The 18,656-nt window shown below is 38.6% G+C and overlaps 6 protein-coding genes across 8 annotated transcripts; 3 read left to right on the top strand and 3 right to left on the bottom strand.

The window, feature by feature from the left end:
* The first annotated feature begins 367 nt into the window (after positions 1-367).
* LOC135167643 (serine protease inhibitor I/II-like) lies at positions 368-1,676 on the top strand. Its single transcript, XM_064131041.1, has 3 exons — positions 368-523; positions 967-1,173; positions 1,247-1,676. Exons 1-3 carry the CDS (start codon positions 484-486, stop codon positions 1,369-1,371), a joined length of 372 nt encoding a protein of 123 aa, XP_063987111.1. The 5' UTR covers positions 368-483; the 3' UTR covers positions 1,372-1,676.
* A 3,340-nt stretch (positions 1,677-5,016) lies between these two features.
* LOC135167642 (ataxin-3-like) lies at positions 5,017-7,337 on the bottom strand. Its single transcript, XM_064131040.1, has 5 exons — positions 7,171-7,337; positions 6,904-7,068; positions 6,601-6,737; positions 5,907-6,061; positions 5,017-5,834 (listed from the first exon to the last, which is right to left on the bottom strand). The coding sequence occupies exons 1-5, from the start codon at positions 7,192-7,194 to the stop codon at positions 5,224-5,226; spliced, it is 1,092 nt and encodes a 363-aa protein (XP_063987110.1). The 5' UTR covers positions 7,195-7,337; the 3' UTR covers positions 5,017-5,223.
* Positions 7,338-7,517: 180 nt separating this feature from the next.
* Positions 7,518-9,835, top strand: LOC135167638 (negative elongation factor B). The gene has a single exon (XM_064131034.1). The coding sequence runs from the start codon at positions 7,813-7,815 to the stop codon at positions 9,730-9,732; it is 1,920 nt and encodes a 639-aa protein (XP_063987104.1). The 5' UTR covers positions 7,518-7,812; the 3' UTR covers positions 9,733-9,835.
* A 280-nt stretch (positions 9,836-10,115) lies between these two features.
* Positions 10,116-12,302, bottom strand: LOC135167640 (uncharacterized protein). Of its 2 annotated transcripts, none has more exons than XM_064131036.1 (4): positions 12,162-12,302; positions 11,963-12,077; positions 11,327-11,878; positions 10,116-11,176 (listed from the first exon to the last, which is right to left on the bottom strand). In XM_064131036.1, exons 1-4 carry the CDS (start codon positions 12,236-12,238, stop codon positions 10,151-10,153), a joined length of 1,770 nt encoding a protein of 589 aa, XP_063987106.1. In that variant the 5' UTR covers positions 12,239-12,302; the 3' UTR covers positions 10,116-10,150. The 2 variants fall into 2 exon arrangements, with proteins under 2 accessions (XP_063987106.1, XP_063987107.1); XM_064131037.1 differs by having other exon boundaries at positions 11,963-12,092; positions 12,162-12,299.
* A 437-nt stretch (positions 12,303-12,739) lies between these two features.
* Positions 12,740-15,914, top strand: LOC135167641 (phosphatidylserine lipase ABHD16A). 2 transcript variants are annotated; one of them, XM_064131038.1, is made up of 8 exons: positions 12,740-12,881; positions 12,977-13,030; positions 13,428-13,738; positions 13,898-14,321; positions 14,435-14,727; positions 14,814-15,049; positions 15,211-15,362; positions 15,527-15,914. In XM_064131038.1, exons 1-8 carry the CDS (start codon positions 12,810-12,812, stop codon positions 15,632-15,634), a joined length of 1,650 nt encoding a protein of 549 aa, XP_063987108.1. In that variant the 5' UTR covers positions 12,740-12,809; the 3' UTR covers positions 15,635-15,914. The 2 variants fall into 2 exon arrangements, with proteins under 2 accessions (XP_063987108.1, XP_063987109.1); XM_064131039.1 differs by having other exon boundaries at positions 12,770-12,910.
* Positions 15,915-15,959: 45 nt separating this feature from the next.
* LOC135167639 (ran GTPase-activating protein 1) lies at positions 15,960-18,521 on the bottom strand. The gene is made up of 4 exons (XM_064131035.1): positions 18,207-18,521; positions 16,770-17,992; positions 16,403-16,624; positions 15,960-16,316 (listed from the first exon to the last, which is right to left on the bottom strand). The coding sequence occupies exons 1-4, from the start codon at positions 18,319-18,321 to the stop codon at positions 16,098-16,100; spliced, it is 1,779 nt and encodes a 592-aa protein (XP_063987105.1). The 5' UTR covers positions 18,322-18,521; the 3' UTR covers positions 15,960-16,097.
* Positions 18,522-18,656: the final 135 nt, after the last annotated feature.

An 18,656-nucleotide genomic window follows, 5' to 3' on the forward strand; every position in this document is an offset into this window, starting at 1 on the left:
TAGAATGTAAACATACACAAACCAATTGGCTTATCAATATTGTCAGTGTTTCTCGATACCCTCCGACCCACATAATGATTACATAAATTTAATTGTCAATTATTTCGTCATTTCCAGCGTTCTAGCCGTCTCACACATTGATATCTCATGAAAAACTATCGCAAGTGTTAGCGTTTCCCGGAACCATCGTTGGATCCTTTAAATAACTGTCATGTATTTCAAAACATGTTTGCCCCAATTGTAGGCCGACGTAAAAGCAATTACTCCGAACGGTTCAGCTTTTGGGATAACAAATGTTGGTTTTTCCACTCATTGTCGAGCGCAGACATCGACCTATCTCTATGTTGATTAGGGACATCTACTTCGAGGTCGCGGGGTCAATAGTATTTAAGTACAGTCACTGGATGGTTCACCATCAGTTATTTTCAAACTTCTGAAAGCTGACTTACATTATCAGTAACGAGAAGAAATTAAATATTAAAAATGTTTTTCAAAGCCATTGTTCTTGCTGTCGTAGTCACGAGTGAGTAATTTTGCGTTGACACAGGAATATTTTAGGGATAATTGCTATAAGATAAGACATATAGTAATAGTTTATTATACGCCTACACTATATTAGAGTTTACATTTCAAAGTATTTATTAAAAATTAATTTTAGTTGGACTGAATAGGTCTTTGTACGATTTGTATTTCTTTTATTCTTGTGTTTCCACTTGAGATCGGAAAACATTTTTTATGGGTGAAAATTCTAACAAGTTTGGGGTATGATGTGTAGACTGTTTTCTTGGGTCTAAACAGGGGTTTAGAATCATTATAATTATCACATTTCTAATATACTATTTCAATATTAAAATAAATTTTAATATTTATATTTTATTTTTTTATTTTAATATTGAAATAGTATAATTTAATTATAATTTAGTTATTAATTATAATTTATATTTATAATTTAATTATTCAATTTAGCTATTGTTGCTGTTGAGCGCGATCCGGCAAACTCACCCTGCACCCCCGGAACCCAATTCAACTATTTTTGCAACACGTGCGCGTGCGGGCCTGATGGAGAAGGAGCCAGTTGTACAAGACAGGCTTGTTATCCCGGGCTTTTTAACGAGGATGGAACAATGAACACAATTGAATCGACCACAGTCAAGACTGAAGATCTTCCTGCACGTATGTATCTGTCGATCTGATGCTCTTAACATTAACATCATGAATTGTCTGATTTGATGGTCTTGTGTTCCAGTACCAGATGATATGTCCTGCACTGCTGGACAAACGTACAAAAAAGACTGCAACACTTGTCGGTGCGTTAAAAATAATGTTCCAGTTTGTACTTTGATGGCTTGTCCAGATGAATCAGAGGAATAAGGACTGAACAATTTAATTTTTCGAAATTTCGGTGGATTTAATATGGAAGTCAACATACCATAGCCACGACGATTAAACAATAGTGATATTTTCCTTGTATTTCATGAAGTCGATAGTACTGTTGTCGAAATGTTCGTGTGAAAAAAACTGTTTATGTCGGATCAGCGAATAAATGTCTTTATTAATATTGAGAGAGAAAAAAGTGATGTTTTCCTGCCCAATTCTCTATTGCTCTCCATTTTAGCAATCCTACATGTCATTTTTGTATTACTGGATGTTAATAAAACAGCATTTTTTTAAACCAGTGAAGATGTATCTCCTTTAAATGAAGCAATTGTAATTATCATAATCAAATATAAACGAATCATATTTCATATCCACTCTTTCAATTGTACTTCCTCAATTATCTTGAATCCAGGCGCTAAATCTTATCGATATTCTAATAGTAACAGCTGTGGCTCTTATCGATCTATGACTAGTCACCTCGTACCTGGGTGTCAATATAACTATGAGATCGCTCTCGTAAAATTCATTTAGTTTGTCTGTGAATTTCGTCTTGATTTATTCAGCATTAGACGAGGAGAATTCCCAGGGAGAAGACAGGATGTTCAAAATTCTTGTTCTGGCTTTCGTTATTGTGGGTAGGTACTGCACGAATAAAAAAAAATTCTTTCCAAATATCCATTTACTTCAAAACTTTGTTATTTTTTATTTATTTTATTTTTTTTTATTTTTTACTTTGGTTAAAAATATATTATACATAACTTAAAAACTAGTATAAAAAATATCTATGAGTATATATGTATAATACATTTATCAAATTTCGGCCCAGTAGTGACTCTCAAGGACATATGATATTGTGAAGTTATAACTTTGTAATATTTGACTATGTAATATTTAGCATAATAAAACAAATCTGGATTGCAACATTTATTTTGTAGAAGTGCTAAATCAATACAATTTTGCTTAATGCGAAACAAACCGCCACGATATTTGCAGTCATCCCTTCATTACCGTGCCCTGACGATGTAGGGCTGCCAGAAGAGGATAAACTACCTTAGTTTTAAAAAAACAACACCATGAATTTTACATAATAGGTACTGAGTCTATCAGATATCATTTGATTTTCTATTCGTATATTCTGTTGCAGCTGTTACTGCCACATCCAGCGAAGAAGAAAGTTCTCCACCTGTCGATTACAACTGTCAAAACGGAACTTTTTTCCATTGGTATTGCAACGGTTGCATATGCGTCAGCCTACCAGAGCAGAAGTTCATTTGCACTAAACACATCTGCAAACCCGGCGATTACAATCAAAATGGAACTGTTTTGAGTTGATAATATACATTAATATTTTCACATACACCGTTATATATTTAATATTTACCGTCAGATATGACATCTATGGATTATTCAGGCTGATCAGGATTCAGGATGATATTCTATGAACGTAGACATTTTTCATCGTAATATCTATCTCCTTAAAAATCAATTACTAATTGAACTTGCGTAAACCAGTTCTTTGTGTGTATTTCTGGATACGAGTATTTATTCTTCTGAATTTATTGCAACGCCTGCGATTTACTGACCTACTCGAGAAAATTGCTGACGTCAGTGCGGAGAATAGGGATTTTCGCTGGAAAAATATAATTGACAATTACATTTTTTTTCGATGGATTGGAGACGGAATAGCTCTGGCTGTTTACTTTGTATTAATGCAAATGGAAGAATAATGTTAATGACAGGAATTACAGCAATTGAATTGTGAGTTTTTTTATGTCAATAAAGCTACTATCACACTTCAAATAGCTCATCAGCTGCTTTCCTCATTCTATCCTCTTGTCTTATCCTATAAGCTACATTAACATAGCCAATTCTAGGAGTTTTCTATTAACTACCACTGAATGGAAACGTATAACTCATTGAATCTTTTATTTAAAAAATAATTAAGGTTTTTCAAGAATATTTGTGTTTGAGGCTCATCAGGGATTCAGAATAAAGAATACTTTCGTTATTAATGAAATATTTTTATGAGTCAAGGTAATTCCTCTCGCAGAAAAAAAAACCAACTAATTTTCTCATGGAGGTAATTCGTGTGGTGAAATACCGTGCAATGATAATAGCTGTTTCGTGCGCGAATCAGAGATTAATTTGTCGGATATCTGGCAATTATTGAAATTGAAGAAAAACTCTGTTTGATGATCCTCACCGAAAAGTAATCAATGATAAAACTAACCAGAAACTCATCCAGATGAATGGGCGCGCAATTTGTTCAAAGCCTTCTGTAAGTTTTGATCTTTTACACTATTCTAACAATGTAATAGGATATAGATCTTTTGCTACAGTAAATTATCATTTAATATCGGATGACAATAATATACGATTTGTCTAGAGCTCCGAGAAATATTCTAAAATCAATTTTTTCGTTTTTCGCGTTTTTCTCGGCTCCTGGGCCTCCTAGAGCAAAAAGGGCCCAGATTTGGCATCAGACCGTTTTTCGCCCATATCTTTGGAAATATTATAGCTAGGACAATTTGGCTGGCGCCAATTTCATATTAAGATTTAAGATTCATATTAAGAAATTAGTTGCAATTAGAATGAAATGAATGATTCAAATATTAACGACAATTCTCCTATGTTGCATTATAATCGGAGTAACATAATAAACATGATTGTTTTCTAGAACATTAGTAATGAAATATCATTATTTCACCCATTGCACCGTAGTTGTATTTGAATTTACCGCCATCGCGTGATACATTATGGTGAGTTTCTAACAGTAATGAAAACTGCCCCGAAGCATCGTCTAGTCCACACAGCTCCTAGCTATTTCTGCCCTCCTGTTACAGTCTATCATTTTCGAGACCAAATATTTAGACTTAAATATTGTGAGATTTTTGGTGATACTAAGTAGTTTACCTTCATCATCATCCTGAGATCCTGTCACGTCAGGCGATTTTTCAAGCCCAAATGTTCGTTCCAAACATTGAGAGAATCTAATCGAGAATTTTCGAACTTTCCCTCCGCAAACAACGGACGTACGGTCAAGTGTCATACTACCCTGTTATCTCCAGTCACTTTTCGAGCCCAAATCTTCGTCTCAACTACTGAAAGTGCCAATGACAGTATTTCGGACCAGAAAAATCTCAACCTGTATTAAGGCATCATGAGGACACAAGTAGGGGACTCCTAAGTGCAAGCTAGATGTCTTTATGTACCTCCATGATGCAATTGTTATAAAAATTTGGTTAAAACGCACTGGAAAGTTTCAATATCTTTCCATTTATGAAACTACGTTTCAAGGGTACTTCACAGACTGGAGAACGTATGCTTTGACCGCTTTTTCGAAGGAACATGTAGATATTTTTTTTTCAGGCTTATCAGCCTCTGCTCTCCTCTTCAAACTGCCAACCGAACGTTTAGAAGCGACATAAACGCGATAAAAATGTTTTTTCCTTCAAAAACGATTTTTGTGCGAAATACAGCAATTGAAATTAAATTGTCCATAACAGCAGTAGGAAGTGACCTCGTTGTTTTAGAACCAAATTAAAGCCTCAATAAATAGAAGCCACACATTACGAAACAAAAACACTTTATTCATGCACATTGCTCAATTCCCCAGTATTAAAAACAAAGTACACAACCTTATTAATCATTAAAATGAATATATAAATTTATTTCCAAACACACGATTATAGATTTCAATCAAAAAAATATTCATAATCTTTTCTACAATTCCATTGGAATCAAAGACAATCACGGCAGTCCTTTTCAAAGGTCGATTCAAGAATGGGATACAAAAAGAATAAAATTCAAGAGAAACAAATTTAACCACCAGCTATCATTTCACTGTTAAGTATTCAACTGAGTTGAGGGCTCGCTGTTGGGCTGATGAAGTCCCAGATATCTCAGACGTTTCCAGCGTACATCCTCAGGGTCTGGTGTAGGTGGGGCTGTGACGCACTCGAGGCTCAACTGAAGAGCCCTCCTCAACTCATCATCATCGTCAGACTCCCCTATCGTATCGTAGAACCTCTCGGGTTTGTTTAAATCTAGATTGAGTCGTAGTTTGAGGGGTTTGTCTGGTGTCTCATCAACATCCTGAAGACTGAGTTGCAGTGCTCGCTGCAGATCTTCATCGTCATTATCATCCTTGTCATCTCCCTCAATCTCAATCGGTATTATCCTCTCTCGTGGCTTGTCTGATTGTTTAACTGCGCCACCAACTGCACTTGAACTCGAACTCGATGGCACTCTGACTGCCTCCAGCCCTGCCACAGCCTCTCGTATTTTCGCCTCCTCGTCTTCCATTGTTCCCAACCTATGACCCTTCGACTCAAACCCTTTAACCTCCTCTACATCGGATTTTCCGGATTTCGGGATCATTTTTACTGGATTCGTCAGCAGTATCTCGTCAGCTGTACATTCTGGCAATTCTCCAATGACGATGAATATTGAATATCCTTTGGACACAGAAGCAAATTAAGTATGTGATGTAGATCATCGGTGAAGTAAGAGATTGTAGACACACTCACCCTCTTGCAACAACTGTGCGAAATACATTGCCAAGTAGGTGTTCGATAAAAGCTGAGGACCACTCAATATCGAGTTGAGATTGAACCACTGATTTCCTATTTTACGGATGGTAAACCAGTGGCCCTTGTAGTTGCATATATACGCCTGCATTTGTCTAAAAATAACGAATAAAGGGAATAAAAATAGCTGGATTCTGACGTAAAACTTTGTAAATATGATCAAGAAGAATTAACAGGAGGAATTTTATTAATAGCCTATAGAGGAGGCGCCATATGTCTAGTAGATTTAAACAATGAGTTGAATTAGATTAAATCTACTTTCTGATACTCATTCAGAGATTATGAATGCGAAGTCGGAAAGCAAATACAAAGTGGATACTTCAATTCGTCCTCAATTTTTTATCGCATGTATTATTTAATTTCTGAATCCCACTTGCGACTGCGATTTCATCATTTTTTTAATCAGTTGTTCTATCTCTCTTTAATGAAAAGAAAAGAAAATTATTGATAATTTTTTTGGTTTACATTTTGACCCATCCTATGTGGATTCATCACAGGTCTATAATTCCCAATGGAACAAAAAAAAAATGAAAGGAAAAAAATTTTGTTTGCTTTGATATTCAACAGCCCATTTTACCCCATATGCCCATGTTCTCCGACTCCTTCATAATTAACTCGGTGATTAAAAACTTACGTAGGATCATTCTGTGCGATGATAGCTATAGGTTCTCTGCTGTTGTAGGGTACTAGCTCCAGTCCCCAGACTTTGAGGGCACTGCTTATCACTTGAACTGAAAAATATCCACTGTCGTCCACATTGCCAGAAGGTTGCTAAAAATAAAATCAAAATATTGTCAGTCGTGCTCATGATGCAATTATTTTTACAACTCTGGGACGGTATACCGAATAGGAAAAGTGGATGATTCAGCGAGGCGAATGAGCCAATCACACCCAAGCGTGAGTTAATGCCTAAATAAGTTTTTCAATGCATATTTACTTCTCTGAATCTTCTATAATCGTCACTGTCTATACCCGCCTCAGCCATTCTCGCTTCCTCCTCGTCGTCCAGCTGCCTAGCAAGACACCCGAGGTCTACAGCATTGAAATAAGGGCCTTGAAGAAGTGAATTCAAGCAATGTTGGCCACACAGATATCCCTCTTGCTGAAAGGATGATTAGAAAATTTAAGAATTCATGCACATTTGCACCAGAAAAATACCTCAAACTAATTTCGCAATAGTGCACGTGTTAGTTTTCGCATTTACCTTTTCATGAAATATTTCCTCCATTGTGTGACAATTGCTCTTGTGTCCCGATTGTTAAATAAAATAATTTGGCGTAATTACATTGAATGATAAAAACAAATATACATTCACCAGTGACTAAACCGACTAAACGTCATCCACAAAAATATTTGTACGTTTTAACTGAGATTGCAAATATACGAGAAGGTAGGACGCACTAGTGAGAACAGCAATTGCATCACGAGCGACCGGAAGAGGATGTGCTACTGTGTTTTGCATGTGGCACACAGAGGTCGCCACTTATGTTGTGGACGGGGGAACGAATGGCAAATTGGGAGGAAACGGATTAGAACCAAATTAGAAGAGAACCTCCCCTCCAATGTCCTCCCAATGGACGCTCCATAAACGTGTAATCCGCCTTAATAAGTCATTCAGTTCTACTTTCGTTCTAAAATTCGTATGAATGAATCTATTTCATCTTTTGTGAATATCTGAAAGCCAAAGGAATCAATTTGAACCGGTGTGAAGGCCATACGCTGCTGAAAAATAGTGGAAATATTAACCTCAAAGTAGACATGTTATTGTGATTGTTTTGTGGTGAACTTCTGATTAACTTCAACATCATCTTGAAACTTTTTGAAGACTGAATTTTATTCCGAGAATATGAGTGTGACAAGGAATAACGGTGGAACGACAGGTGATGGTCTTGAGGACCTCGGGATACCTGGACCGGTGTTTCTCAGAGATGCTTTAACCAGCTGTACAGATCCTCTCAAAGCAATTGAAGAATTTCAACTTGAGAATGGAGTGTTATTACCTTCCCTACGGCCAATGTTGCCTTTGTTAGACCTCCACGGGGTTCGACGGCTGGATTTTCACGCATCCGTCCTGGAGGAACTTCGTGAGAAGTTGGTAAAAAGGATTAACGAAATTGGAGCTGAAATAACGCCTGACAAGCCCAATGGAGATAAGAGGTTAAAGGACATGTTATCGAAGAGCTTCGCTGCTGTACGAGTGCCAGCACTTCGCCCTGTGGTCATGTGTATCCTCAGAAATACACCTCATATCGATGATAAGTACCTGAGGGTGCTCGTAAGGGAGAAGGAACTCTACAACAGTGCCGATACTGAAGTGAAACGACAAATTTGGAAGGACAATCAGAGTTTGTTTGGGGATGAAGTTTCACCTTTGTTTAGTAAATATATTATTGAGAAGGAGCAGGTCCTCTTCGATCATCTGAACTTGAATAGTTTGTTCTTCTCGCCTTCACCTAAGGTGAGAAGACAGGGGGAAGTAGTGCAAAAACTCGCGCATATGATTGGACACAGTGTTAAGTTATACGATATGGTGCTGCAGTTTTTGAGAACTCTCTTCCTCAGGACAAAGAATATTCATTATTGCACATTGAGGGCTGAATTACTCATGGCGTTACATGACCTGGAAGTACAGAGCATTATTTCTGTTGATCCCTGTCACAAATTCACGTGGTGTCTTGATGCCTGTATACGAGAAAAGAACGTGGATATTAAGAGGTCTAGAGAGCTACAGGGATTTCTTGACAGTATAAAGAGAGGACAAGAGCAAGTGCTGGGTGATCTCAGCATGACCCTGTGCGATCCGTATGCTGTGAACTTCTTGGCTAGCAGTGCAATCAAAATAGCATTGCACTTGATAAATGGTGAATCATTACCAAGGGAAAACGCCGTACTAGTTCTCCTGCTTCGAATGTTGGCACTGGGACTATCAGCATGGCATATGATTGATTCGCAGGACTTCAAAGAGCCCAAACTCGACAGCCAAGTTGTGACTAAATTTCTTCCAGCACTGATGTCATTGATGGTAGACGATCAAATAAGACAATTGAATTGCAAACTGCCTCCTGATGAGCGTGAAAGTGCAATTGCCATAATTGAACACTCGGGACCTCCTCCAGACGCCTGTCAAGCCTACTCCCAGCTGTCAGGAGTAGCTGCAGTCCTTTCAATGTACTACACATTACATGTGGGAGGAGGTACAGTAGCAGGAGGTGCCAGTGCAGCTGGTGTATCAGCAGTTAGTGGAAGCAGTTTAGGTTTGGGAAAGTCTCGTGGTGATGCTCGTGGCCTCATGAGAGTCTTGGCAACTCTGCCAAACTGCCAGGCACAGCGTGCCTTTGAAGACCCTTTTTTGCACACTCTAGTGTCCCTCCTGATCCTCAACATGGCCGATGAATTCTCCAACGAGTCCTTCTGCACTGTTATCTTCGATGAATTCTTCCTCGCTGGACTTGGCAGGGACAACGTCACCAGGCATTTACTGAAATTACTTTGGTACATTTATCCTAAACTACCTCCAGCACGATTGCATTCGTTGATGAAAGCACTGCAACCGACGAGTCAACATAATGAGGCAGTTCACAGTCTGTACGAGGCACTTCGAGAGAAAGTGGGAAGTAGAACGTCTGAGAATCTTTCACAATCATCACAAAGCAGTAGGATGAGTATTGATGGACCAACTCCACCACTTACAGTTGGGGTTTCATCTGTACCCGGGGTGTCATCACCCAATATTGCAAGTCCCATGAGACCACTAAGTTCATTGTAAATTTTTGAATTACTATTGACAGGAGGTTACGAGCATTGTGATTGTACTGTGGTACAGCATGTGATTACTATTAATAAACATATTTTGAAATATTTTACGTTAATTACGGATATCTAAGGGCTTTGACTATTGTTCCTCTACTGAAATGCTCTATTTTTGTAGTTAATCATCACAATTTCGTTCTCTGTTTCATTCCAGTCTAAGTTCCCAGAGATAAACAATAGCTTCATTATTTTAACTTTTAAAATAAAGTTTTTTTTCGACGAATTATTGATGAAATGATTAAAAATGGCCGTTTCTGTACAAAACTGCAAAAGATACTTGGATATCCACGAAAACTAAACTGATTGAAATTGACGAAAAATAGAATACGATGTATAATATATCTTCAATAAATTTATTAATATAAAAATTATGATTAATCAGAAGAAAGAGCACTATCATTGGTATCCTCTGGGAGAGTCAACGAACCAACCAGTCTATCCAAATAACTAGAATCTAACTGATAAGACATCAGAATCATCGACGTATACATCGTGGCTTGCTTGCTAGCCAGCAATTTTTTAACATTTACATCGATGATACTGAGAATTTTAATGATTAACAAGGCCACCAACGTCCACTCTGCAGTTTTGAAAACAATGTTTGTCGCAGAGAGCTTGAAGGTACTGATTAGTGCTTTCACTTTTCCTGCTTTGTCTGGCGTATAGGTGTATTGACTCTGTCCTGAACCTGCCAAAGTTCTCAACAGGTCAGGAAGCACTTTGTTCAATTTATCAAGGAAAATCCTACGTCGTAAGGCTATGGGGGCATGTGCTGGCGTCAATGGGACCACAGTATCTGGCGCCTCTTCTTCTGCACTAGGTTTCGAAACTTGAGGTTCAACGACTGTACTTCCGTGGTAAAACGCTCGCACCTTGAGTTCTAACGCCTCAGCTTCCTCTTTGAGAACTGAGAAGTGGGGCATTGGTTGGAGAACAGTCGATTGAATCGCTGAGACTCGATCCTCTTTTGACTCCTCGAGTTGAACAGCATTCAACTTCTTGCAAAGCTCTCCGTATCTCTCTTGCATTGTTAGGGTCTCCAGAAGGTTCTGCTTGGTTGACTCGTCACCATGTAAAAGCTGTATTGTATGTTTGCTGATCCATTCTGTGATGCTCTGCTCCACTCGAGACGTCAGTGATGCAAAAGATACAGTTGGTCTCTGTTTGAGCTTCTTCATTTTGTTGGTATTTTTAGTGAATTCAGATTTGTTAATTTTACTGTTTTCTAGGGGTTTCTGACGGGCTTTTTCAGAATTTTTTGTTGATGCTTCTGTTATTTCTGATGTGATAAGGGTATCAGGGAATTTCGGTTCAGTGCTTAAGCTGTTTTTTTCCTCTTCCAAACGTTCAGATTTATCTCGACCAGTTTCCTGCAATTCATTAGTGTCTTGAGCATTGATCTGGAACAAATTATATTATATTAATATTGACTGCCTTTATGTCATCTCATTAATTATTTGATGGGTGTTCTCCTCATATTAGGTCAGTTATTTAATAAGGAATAAAAGCGGATTTAGTGACATTACTCAAGATAATGTTTGTATCGTTACCTGGTCGGGGCAGAATTGAACTTGCTTCAATGATTTGTAGCAATCTCTTGTAGAAGTCTTACTCTTGTCATTGGTGGCATTCACATCTTCCTTATACTCCACTTTCGTGGCACTCCTTGCACTAACATCTTTAGATTCTTCAAAATCTCTGTCACTTTCTTTCCTACTGATTTTACCGTCTGTTCCTGATGGATGACCTGCATCAGAGGGAAGGTCAAGTCCAATGATGTTAACCTCAACTCCAGGTGGATTTTTTACTGTTTCTTTTGGTTTATCGAACAGAATAAAATCTGGAATCTCTTCTTCAGCCCTGAGCCAAAGAGGACTCGTCAGCATTTGTGCCAGAAGATATTCAGTTGCTGAGTAACACCAGAAGCTGCAGAAGTTCTTGGTTTTCTGGACATCGTAGACTTTATTCCTAAGAGTTGATATTTTATACTGTTTGTTGACTACTCTTGTTAGAGGATTGTCACATAGGGCATAGCCGCAGAGCTTCATAATCGCTCTCTCCTCGATCACGTCTTCTAGGTGCGATCGATTGACCTGCCTCATCTGTAAGGAGGAGCGTTAAATATCAGACTGTGTGATAAAAGTGGGAAGAATAGGGGAATTATTAGCACATTTTCCGGTATTTACATTCGTGAGCAACCATTCTTCTTCAACTCCTGTTTCTATCAAACGTTCCACAATTTTCAAAGCTTTAGCATCACATTCCACCTTTCTCTGGAGCAGAATGGCTGTCGGAAGTTTCCTACAAAGTCATTATCTAAATGAGACTGTTTCATCCCAATTTTTAAAGAAACATTCGAGCATAATTCATTAAAAAATCGCTTACTTGGCAGCCTTGACAGCTTTAATCCTTGCACTCCTCAATTTCGCCTTCTTAACCGCAGGGTCATTCATGATTGTCATAACAATTGAACAATTACTCCACAGTAGAATTAATTAACATAGTCCATTGCTAATTCATCTGAGGATAAAATAAACACTGAAAGTGAGGTTAGGATCCCCACTGTCAATAAACTGCCACGATGACACCTTCAGACGAGTGATAATCTAAGAAAACACAGAACAGCAATACTCCAGAATATTCAGAACTCAACTGAAGAACTGAATAATTGTTGGACCACTTAAAATGAGAAAATTAAATCGTTAAGGAGAGAATATTCGCTGCAGCAGACGTTGGCCTTGAACTTGTAACCGCAATACGTTGATTCTGGCTCTTATGTGGCTCCAGTATCGACAGGTGAACATATAAAAAACCGTCTCACCGTCCTTCTATTTGCGAATTAATGCCATAACTGTTCGCTTATAAAAAACTTACTGGTGGGCCGAAGAGGGCACGACAGTGCACAGACACTAGATATCAGTGTAGGATTGCGCGGTGAAAATTCTCCCATCAATAATCCTCTTTTTTAGGAAGTAACGTATTAAACATCACAATAAATAGGTTACGAACTCAATCTATTCTCGCAGCGGAGATATGTCACTCATTAGAACAGTGTGGGAGTGTGCATTCAGTCCAAAATTGTACAAAATACAAGAGACAACATGGGTAAATGATGCAGTGTATTTATGTAGATGGTACAAGGAAATAGTGAGTATGAGGTTACTGATTAATATTGATTGAAATTCTGTGTTGACTTCCAGAAATCTTACGAGCAGAATAGTTTTGAACGATGGGGCGACCACGTCATAACATCAGTGAGTACATCATCATTTGTTTATCCATTCGTTTTATCGTTTAAGGATGTTTGCACATTTTGAAGAAGTGCTTTTCCTCATGCTCCAGACGAATTCATTTGCTTCTGGTCAATTAACGACCATATAACAATTTTGATGAGTACTTTGATAATTTATTTACATAAACTCCAGGGGTTGAATGATTTTTTTGGTGCTGATTGGAGATATGAATAATTGAATAGAAAATTACGAAGCGAGGTTGAATGAATATTTTATTTGTCGGGTATGGTCATTGCTATTCATGAATGACAGTTGCTGTTCATGCTCGCAGTCGTCGATTATATTACATATTTATCAATTTAAATTATAAAACCTAATGTTAGAGAATTATAATTTTAATGGCTTATTTTTTCCCAAGTTCGTAGCAATATGGTCGATCAGTATGTATGCTCTGCCCCTTATCGCAACGTTTATGTATCGTCGGAGCTACTCGCTGACGGAGAATGCCTACTCCCTTACGAAATTCGTTGCTGGTGCGGGCTTCATTCTCATCGCATCGCTGGCAGTACGAGGATATGCACGAGCTAACAATCCCACTTATGCGAAGTTCGTCAAGGCTCTTAGTAAAGCCAAGATGTCTTATAGTTATGAGGCCAAACAAGATCTTTTGAAGTATGATTTCGAGTTCTGGGCTTGGCCAGCTGATTTTAAAGTCAGTTCGATAGATCGGTAAGGGATTCTCGCAATGATTAAAATCAAAAACACAGTCTTTCACTTCTAAATGAATTGTTATCGATAGTACTAGATTACCAACTTAATCCAAACTCAATCTCAATACTGCTACGAGAATTTTGAATCTCAATTAGATTGATGATTTTCTCTTTGCAGGCCAGACGGTAAGAAAAGAATAGTCATGACATCTTCGAATAGATTAACCAGGAGAGGAGGGAAAGATTTGATACTAGCTGTGCCTTGTAAAATAATCTCTTACGTTGTTGCTCATACAATTGCCCTGAAACTCATGTACCCTGGAAGCATGACACTAATTAACATGGCCCTGAAAGCAGCAATGATTCAGGGAAGAACAGACTTGATTGATCTTGGAGGTCAAAGATGTAAGATTATTACGTTCGAAAAACTGGAAATTGATGCTATGTTTGTTGATAGACGAAATAGATCGAGCAATGGAAACATTCTTGTGATCACATGCGAGGGAAATTGTGGATTCTATGAGACAGGTATCATGGCGACACCTCTCAATAAAGGGTATTCAGTCTTGGGGTGGAATCATCCCGGATTTGGAGGGAGCACAGTGAGTGAAATCAATTCTCTGCCCAGAATTCGTCATTTTAATTTGTTCATTCTTCTCTGTCAGTTTCATAATTGCAAACGTCAATTCATCAATATAATCAATTAAATTGACAGGGGGCTCCTTATCCTCCATCTGAAATAGATGCAATTGATGCTGTGATGAGATTTGCAAAAGAACATTTATCTTTTCCTGAAGATCGAATCATTTTGTATGGATGGAGCATTGGAGGGTATACGGCCACCTGGGCAGCTATGAATTATCCTGACATTCATAGTCTAGTTCTTGACGCCACTTTTGATGACGTTTTACCCTTGGCTACGTCGAGAATGCCCGCCACTATCGACAGTATTGTACGAAACGTCATCAGGGATTATTTGAATCTCAATGTTGCTGAACAATTGAAAAAGTATAAATTCCTCGATTCATTCACGAATGAATATTCATCAGTTACTTGTAAGAACGCTCTATATTTTCTTTTTGCTGTTGACGTAGGTACGACCGTCGTGTTTTATTGGTGAGACGCACAGACGATGAGATAATGTGCACTCCAACGAGTAATCTCATTCATAATCGCGCGAATTCGTTGTTAACTAAATTATTGCTGCATCGTTACCCACATTTGTTCGTTGAAAATCGAGAGAGTTTTGATGTACTGACACAGTATCTGGCGAATCCCACCCACGACACCAGTGGCAATACTACGAGATCGTTTGTTGCCAGAACTCAAAGTAAATACTTTTTGTGTATTAAAAAGTAAATACTTTAAAAGCAAAAAAATAACTCACAGGAGATCAGTCCATGAACTCCCATCAACTTCTTAATGTGCAAGATATTCCCAAAATAATTTGGTTCTTGTTGAATTCATGATTCAGTTCTATTTTTATTACAGATTTATTCAGGACTGGCAGTCCAATAAACGAGACCCTCTGCGAAGAAGAAATTAGAAAAGATATTGAGAATAATAAAGGGGAAGTCAAATATCCATCAAGTTTGGGACAAGACTGTGATACTTTAATTAAGCAGCAACTTGTTATTTATCTCGTGAGTAATGAAATTAACTTGAAGATATTCAAGTATATTTTACAGTTTGTTGTAATAATCATTGTAAAATTTACGTATAAAATTTAGGATAAAATCCCCTCTGTTTACAAATTCTGATGTTCCCTCCTGTCATCACCATTGATACTTGGAAAAATTTGTTTCAGGCAAATAAGTATATGGAGGATCAAGCCTCTCAGCACTGTGCACCCCTAGTGGTCGAATTATTTCACCCAGGATGGGATCCACGGACACTCCAGTTCAAAACTACGTAATAAAAATTTTTAACTCTTAAAAATCACAGAATGCTGAAGAGTTAGGAATTTTTCCAAGGCAAAAACTGAATGTTCACTCCCAATATATGTCGAGAATACTGCGAGAGTGATACGAGGCATTTAATACTTCCGCAAGAACCACATCCGTTGGATCATCATAGAACCCAGTGTCGATGTCTTTTTTTGTCTCGAGTACCTTGAGGCTCAATGAATGAAGTAATTACAAAAATTGTGAATGCGAACGTTTTATATTAAAATATTAAAAACGGAAAAACACGAAGAGTCTTTCAATAATTTTTTATGGAGTAAAAGAGAAGGAGTTGAGTTAATTTTAGCCCACTTGCCTATCAATATTCTTCGAGGTGACATGATCAAATAATAAATACATCTCTCTGTAGTAATGACACCTTTGCAGAAGGAAAATCCACACGTTGATCGTTGAAAAACAGTATTGGCTGGAGCGTTACGTGTTAGGAAGTCTGTCCAGAATTGCTTTGAGGGAGGTTTTTACTTCCTGGAATGGATCTACGAATTTCCTTCCCGGCTTTATCGGTTTCTCGATGAACAACTTTAATGCATCTTTCGTTAAAGATGGAAAATAATCTTTCTGAACAATTTTTTCAAGAGCTTTGAAGCAACCCTCGAGGTTCCAATCAATTTTTCCGCCATTTTTGTCCTCACTCTGCAAAAATAGACATCATTTTTACGTTTGAATGGAGCTTATCGATCGGGTCGTTAATAATGTTCATTCTTGTTCTAATTACTCACCTTTATCAGCCCCAAATCGACTAATAAATTATTATTCAAATTCGACATTTGATCATTCTTTGAGGCGTAATGGAACAACTCGGAGTATAAAAGATCTGTCAAATGCTCAGCCTCCACTCTGATATCAGCGTAGCCACTGCCACAATGTGAAGAGACCTTCATAACGATAGGCAACAACTCATCGACGTATGTGTCCTGATGGTTGTTGTCTTGAGAAACCCTCTAAATAGAAAAATACAAAATGAATAACCCGTACTAAACGACTCTATGAATTACAACAATATTTGCTCAACCACTAAACAGATTAAAAACACGTCAACTCATTATTTAAGTCGGGAACCCACATTGTGGACCCTTATCTATTTACCTTAGCATACTCCAAGAACTGGGCGACCTTATCCCCCTCAATCAGCAACAAATTCTCGCCCGTTGATGACTTCATAAACTCCTCAACCTTGATAGGGTTCTTCACACCCTTGTGTTGCATAGGAGTCTGAACAGTCTCCTCTTTCTCGATATACACTCCATCATCCTCATCACTGTCGTCAGTGTCTTTGTCTTCCTCCTCTTCACTACCAGTTTCGCCTTCCTCACTCTCTTCATCATCCGTGACATCTTCATCAAAACCCCCAAGTGACTCGATCCGCTCAGAAGTCGTCAGGAAATTTCTCAAGGCAGTTCTTCCACTCTCTCCGAATGCATTGCCATCCAGATGGAAACTGGTCAGCTGATCTTTATCCGCAACAGCACGAGCTAGGGATTCAGCAGCTCTTGGGCGAATCTCATTGAACGAGAGATTGAGCTCTGTCAGTGATATGTGATTTCCCTGAATACCAAGGGCATCAGCTATCAGCAAAGCACCTCTAGTCTTCAATAGACAGTCTCCAAGATTCAAATATTCAAGAGACTTAAAATTGTGAAGCACATCAGCGAGTGCCTGAGCACCTTTTGGACCCACAGTATTGTCATTCAGATTCAATATCCTCAATCCAGGATTATTCGATAATGCATTGGCTAATGCAGAGACTCCAGGATGATAAATTCCATTCTGCGGCATAACGACCTCCTCCAAACTCCCCAACTTCTCGAAGACGCCAGCAAGAGCTGTAGCTCCTTCGTTCTCCAGTCTGTTGCGTCCAGCGATGAAGACTCTCAATGCCAAAGGTTTGCCCTCCTTAGAACTGTTCACGTGACAGTCCAACAGGGCTTTTGCTAACATTTTACCCCCCGCAATACCCAAACCGTTGTTGTTGAGACGTAACTCTTGGAGAGTGTAACAAGTGCTCGATCTCAAGAAGGCAGCAAGACCCTGGACTCCAATGGGACCAAATGCATTGTCACTAAGGTCGAGTTCCACTAAACGTGCACCTGCACGGTTCAACCCATCTCCAAGGTATTCTAGGGCTTTGGGGATCTCGGTTTTCATTCTCCCTGTGAACATGTCTTTCCAGAGAGCACGCTTCAAGTGAGATCCATGGGTTTCCAGTGCTTTTGAGACCGCTTTCGCTGCATCTGCACCCAGAGTGTTACCTTCCAGGTCTAGATAACCCATTTTCTCGCATTTCTTGATCTCGTCGCAGACTTCTTTGGCTAGATAATCAAAGTGGTCATATAATTAGCACATGCAATCAAATTTCTCATTCGAATTTTTCAATACTGCTTGAAAGAATTAAATATGCAATTTTCTGTGGAGTCGTTCACCAGTGATTCATCACAATGAAAGACCCTTCATTCTAACGCATATGTAATTTGTTGTAAATGTTTCCAAGTCTGTCGTTCGTCGTTCTATAGATTATTTACTCACCATCATCTTCAGAGTTCAGTTTCAATGATTTTCCTGAGAAAGAAACACCGGCACCTCGAGCATCTGAGGTAGCCTCATTCAGCTGCTCGGTGATCTCCTTGAAATTGAACGACATGGCTCAAGGGCACTTGCAACTAATGTTCCTGATTCAAGCACTCAATCAATGGAATCAACGCGATGAACTCAGCGATACGATAAGCAGAAATTAATTTTAACGTGTCAAATATATAAATAATTCGTCGGAAATTATGAAGAATGCTTCGAATTGCGACCCACGCTTCTCTGTGTACGTTGCGTTGCACCAAAGATGAACTAAAAAACAGAGGTGTCACTTTTTGCAGCCAAGGAACCCCACGTCAACGCTAGTAATGACCCCACCGTGGGAGACGCCACCGTCGATTTTGGCAGTTGGAAGAACGCGATGTCGCGGCTCGACTTTCTCGTGGCTTT

This window comes from Diachasmimorpha longicaudata, chromosome 11 (genome assembly GCF_034640455.1).
Source record: "Diachasmimorpha longicaudata isolate KC_UGA_2023 chromosome 11, iyDiaLong2, whole genome shotgun sequence".
NCBI classification, from domain to species: domain Eukaryota; kingdom Metazoa; phylum Arthropoda; class Insecta; order Hymenoptera; family Braconidae; genus Diachasmimorpha; species Diachasmimorpha longicaudata.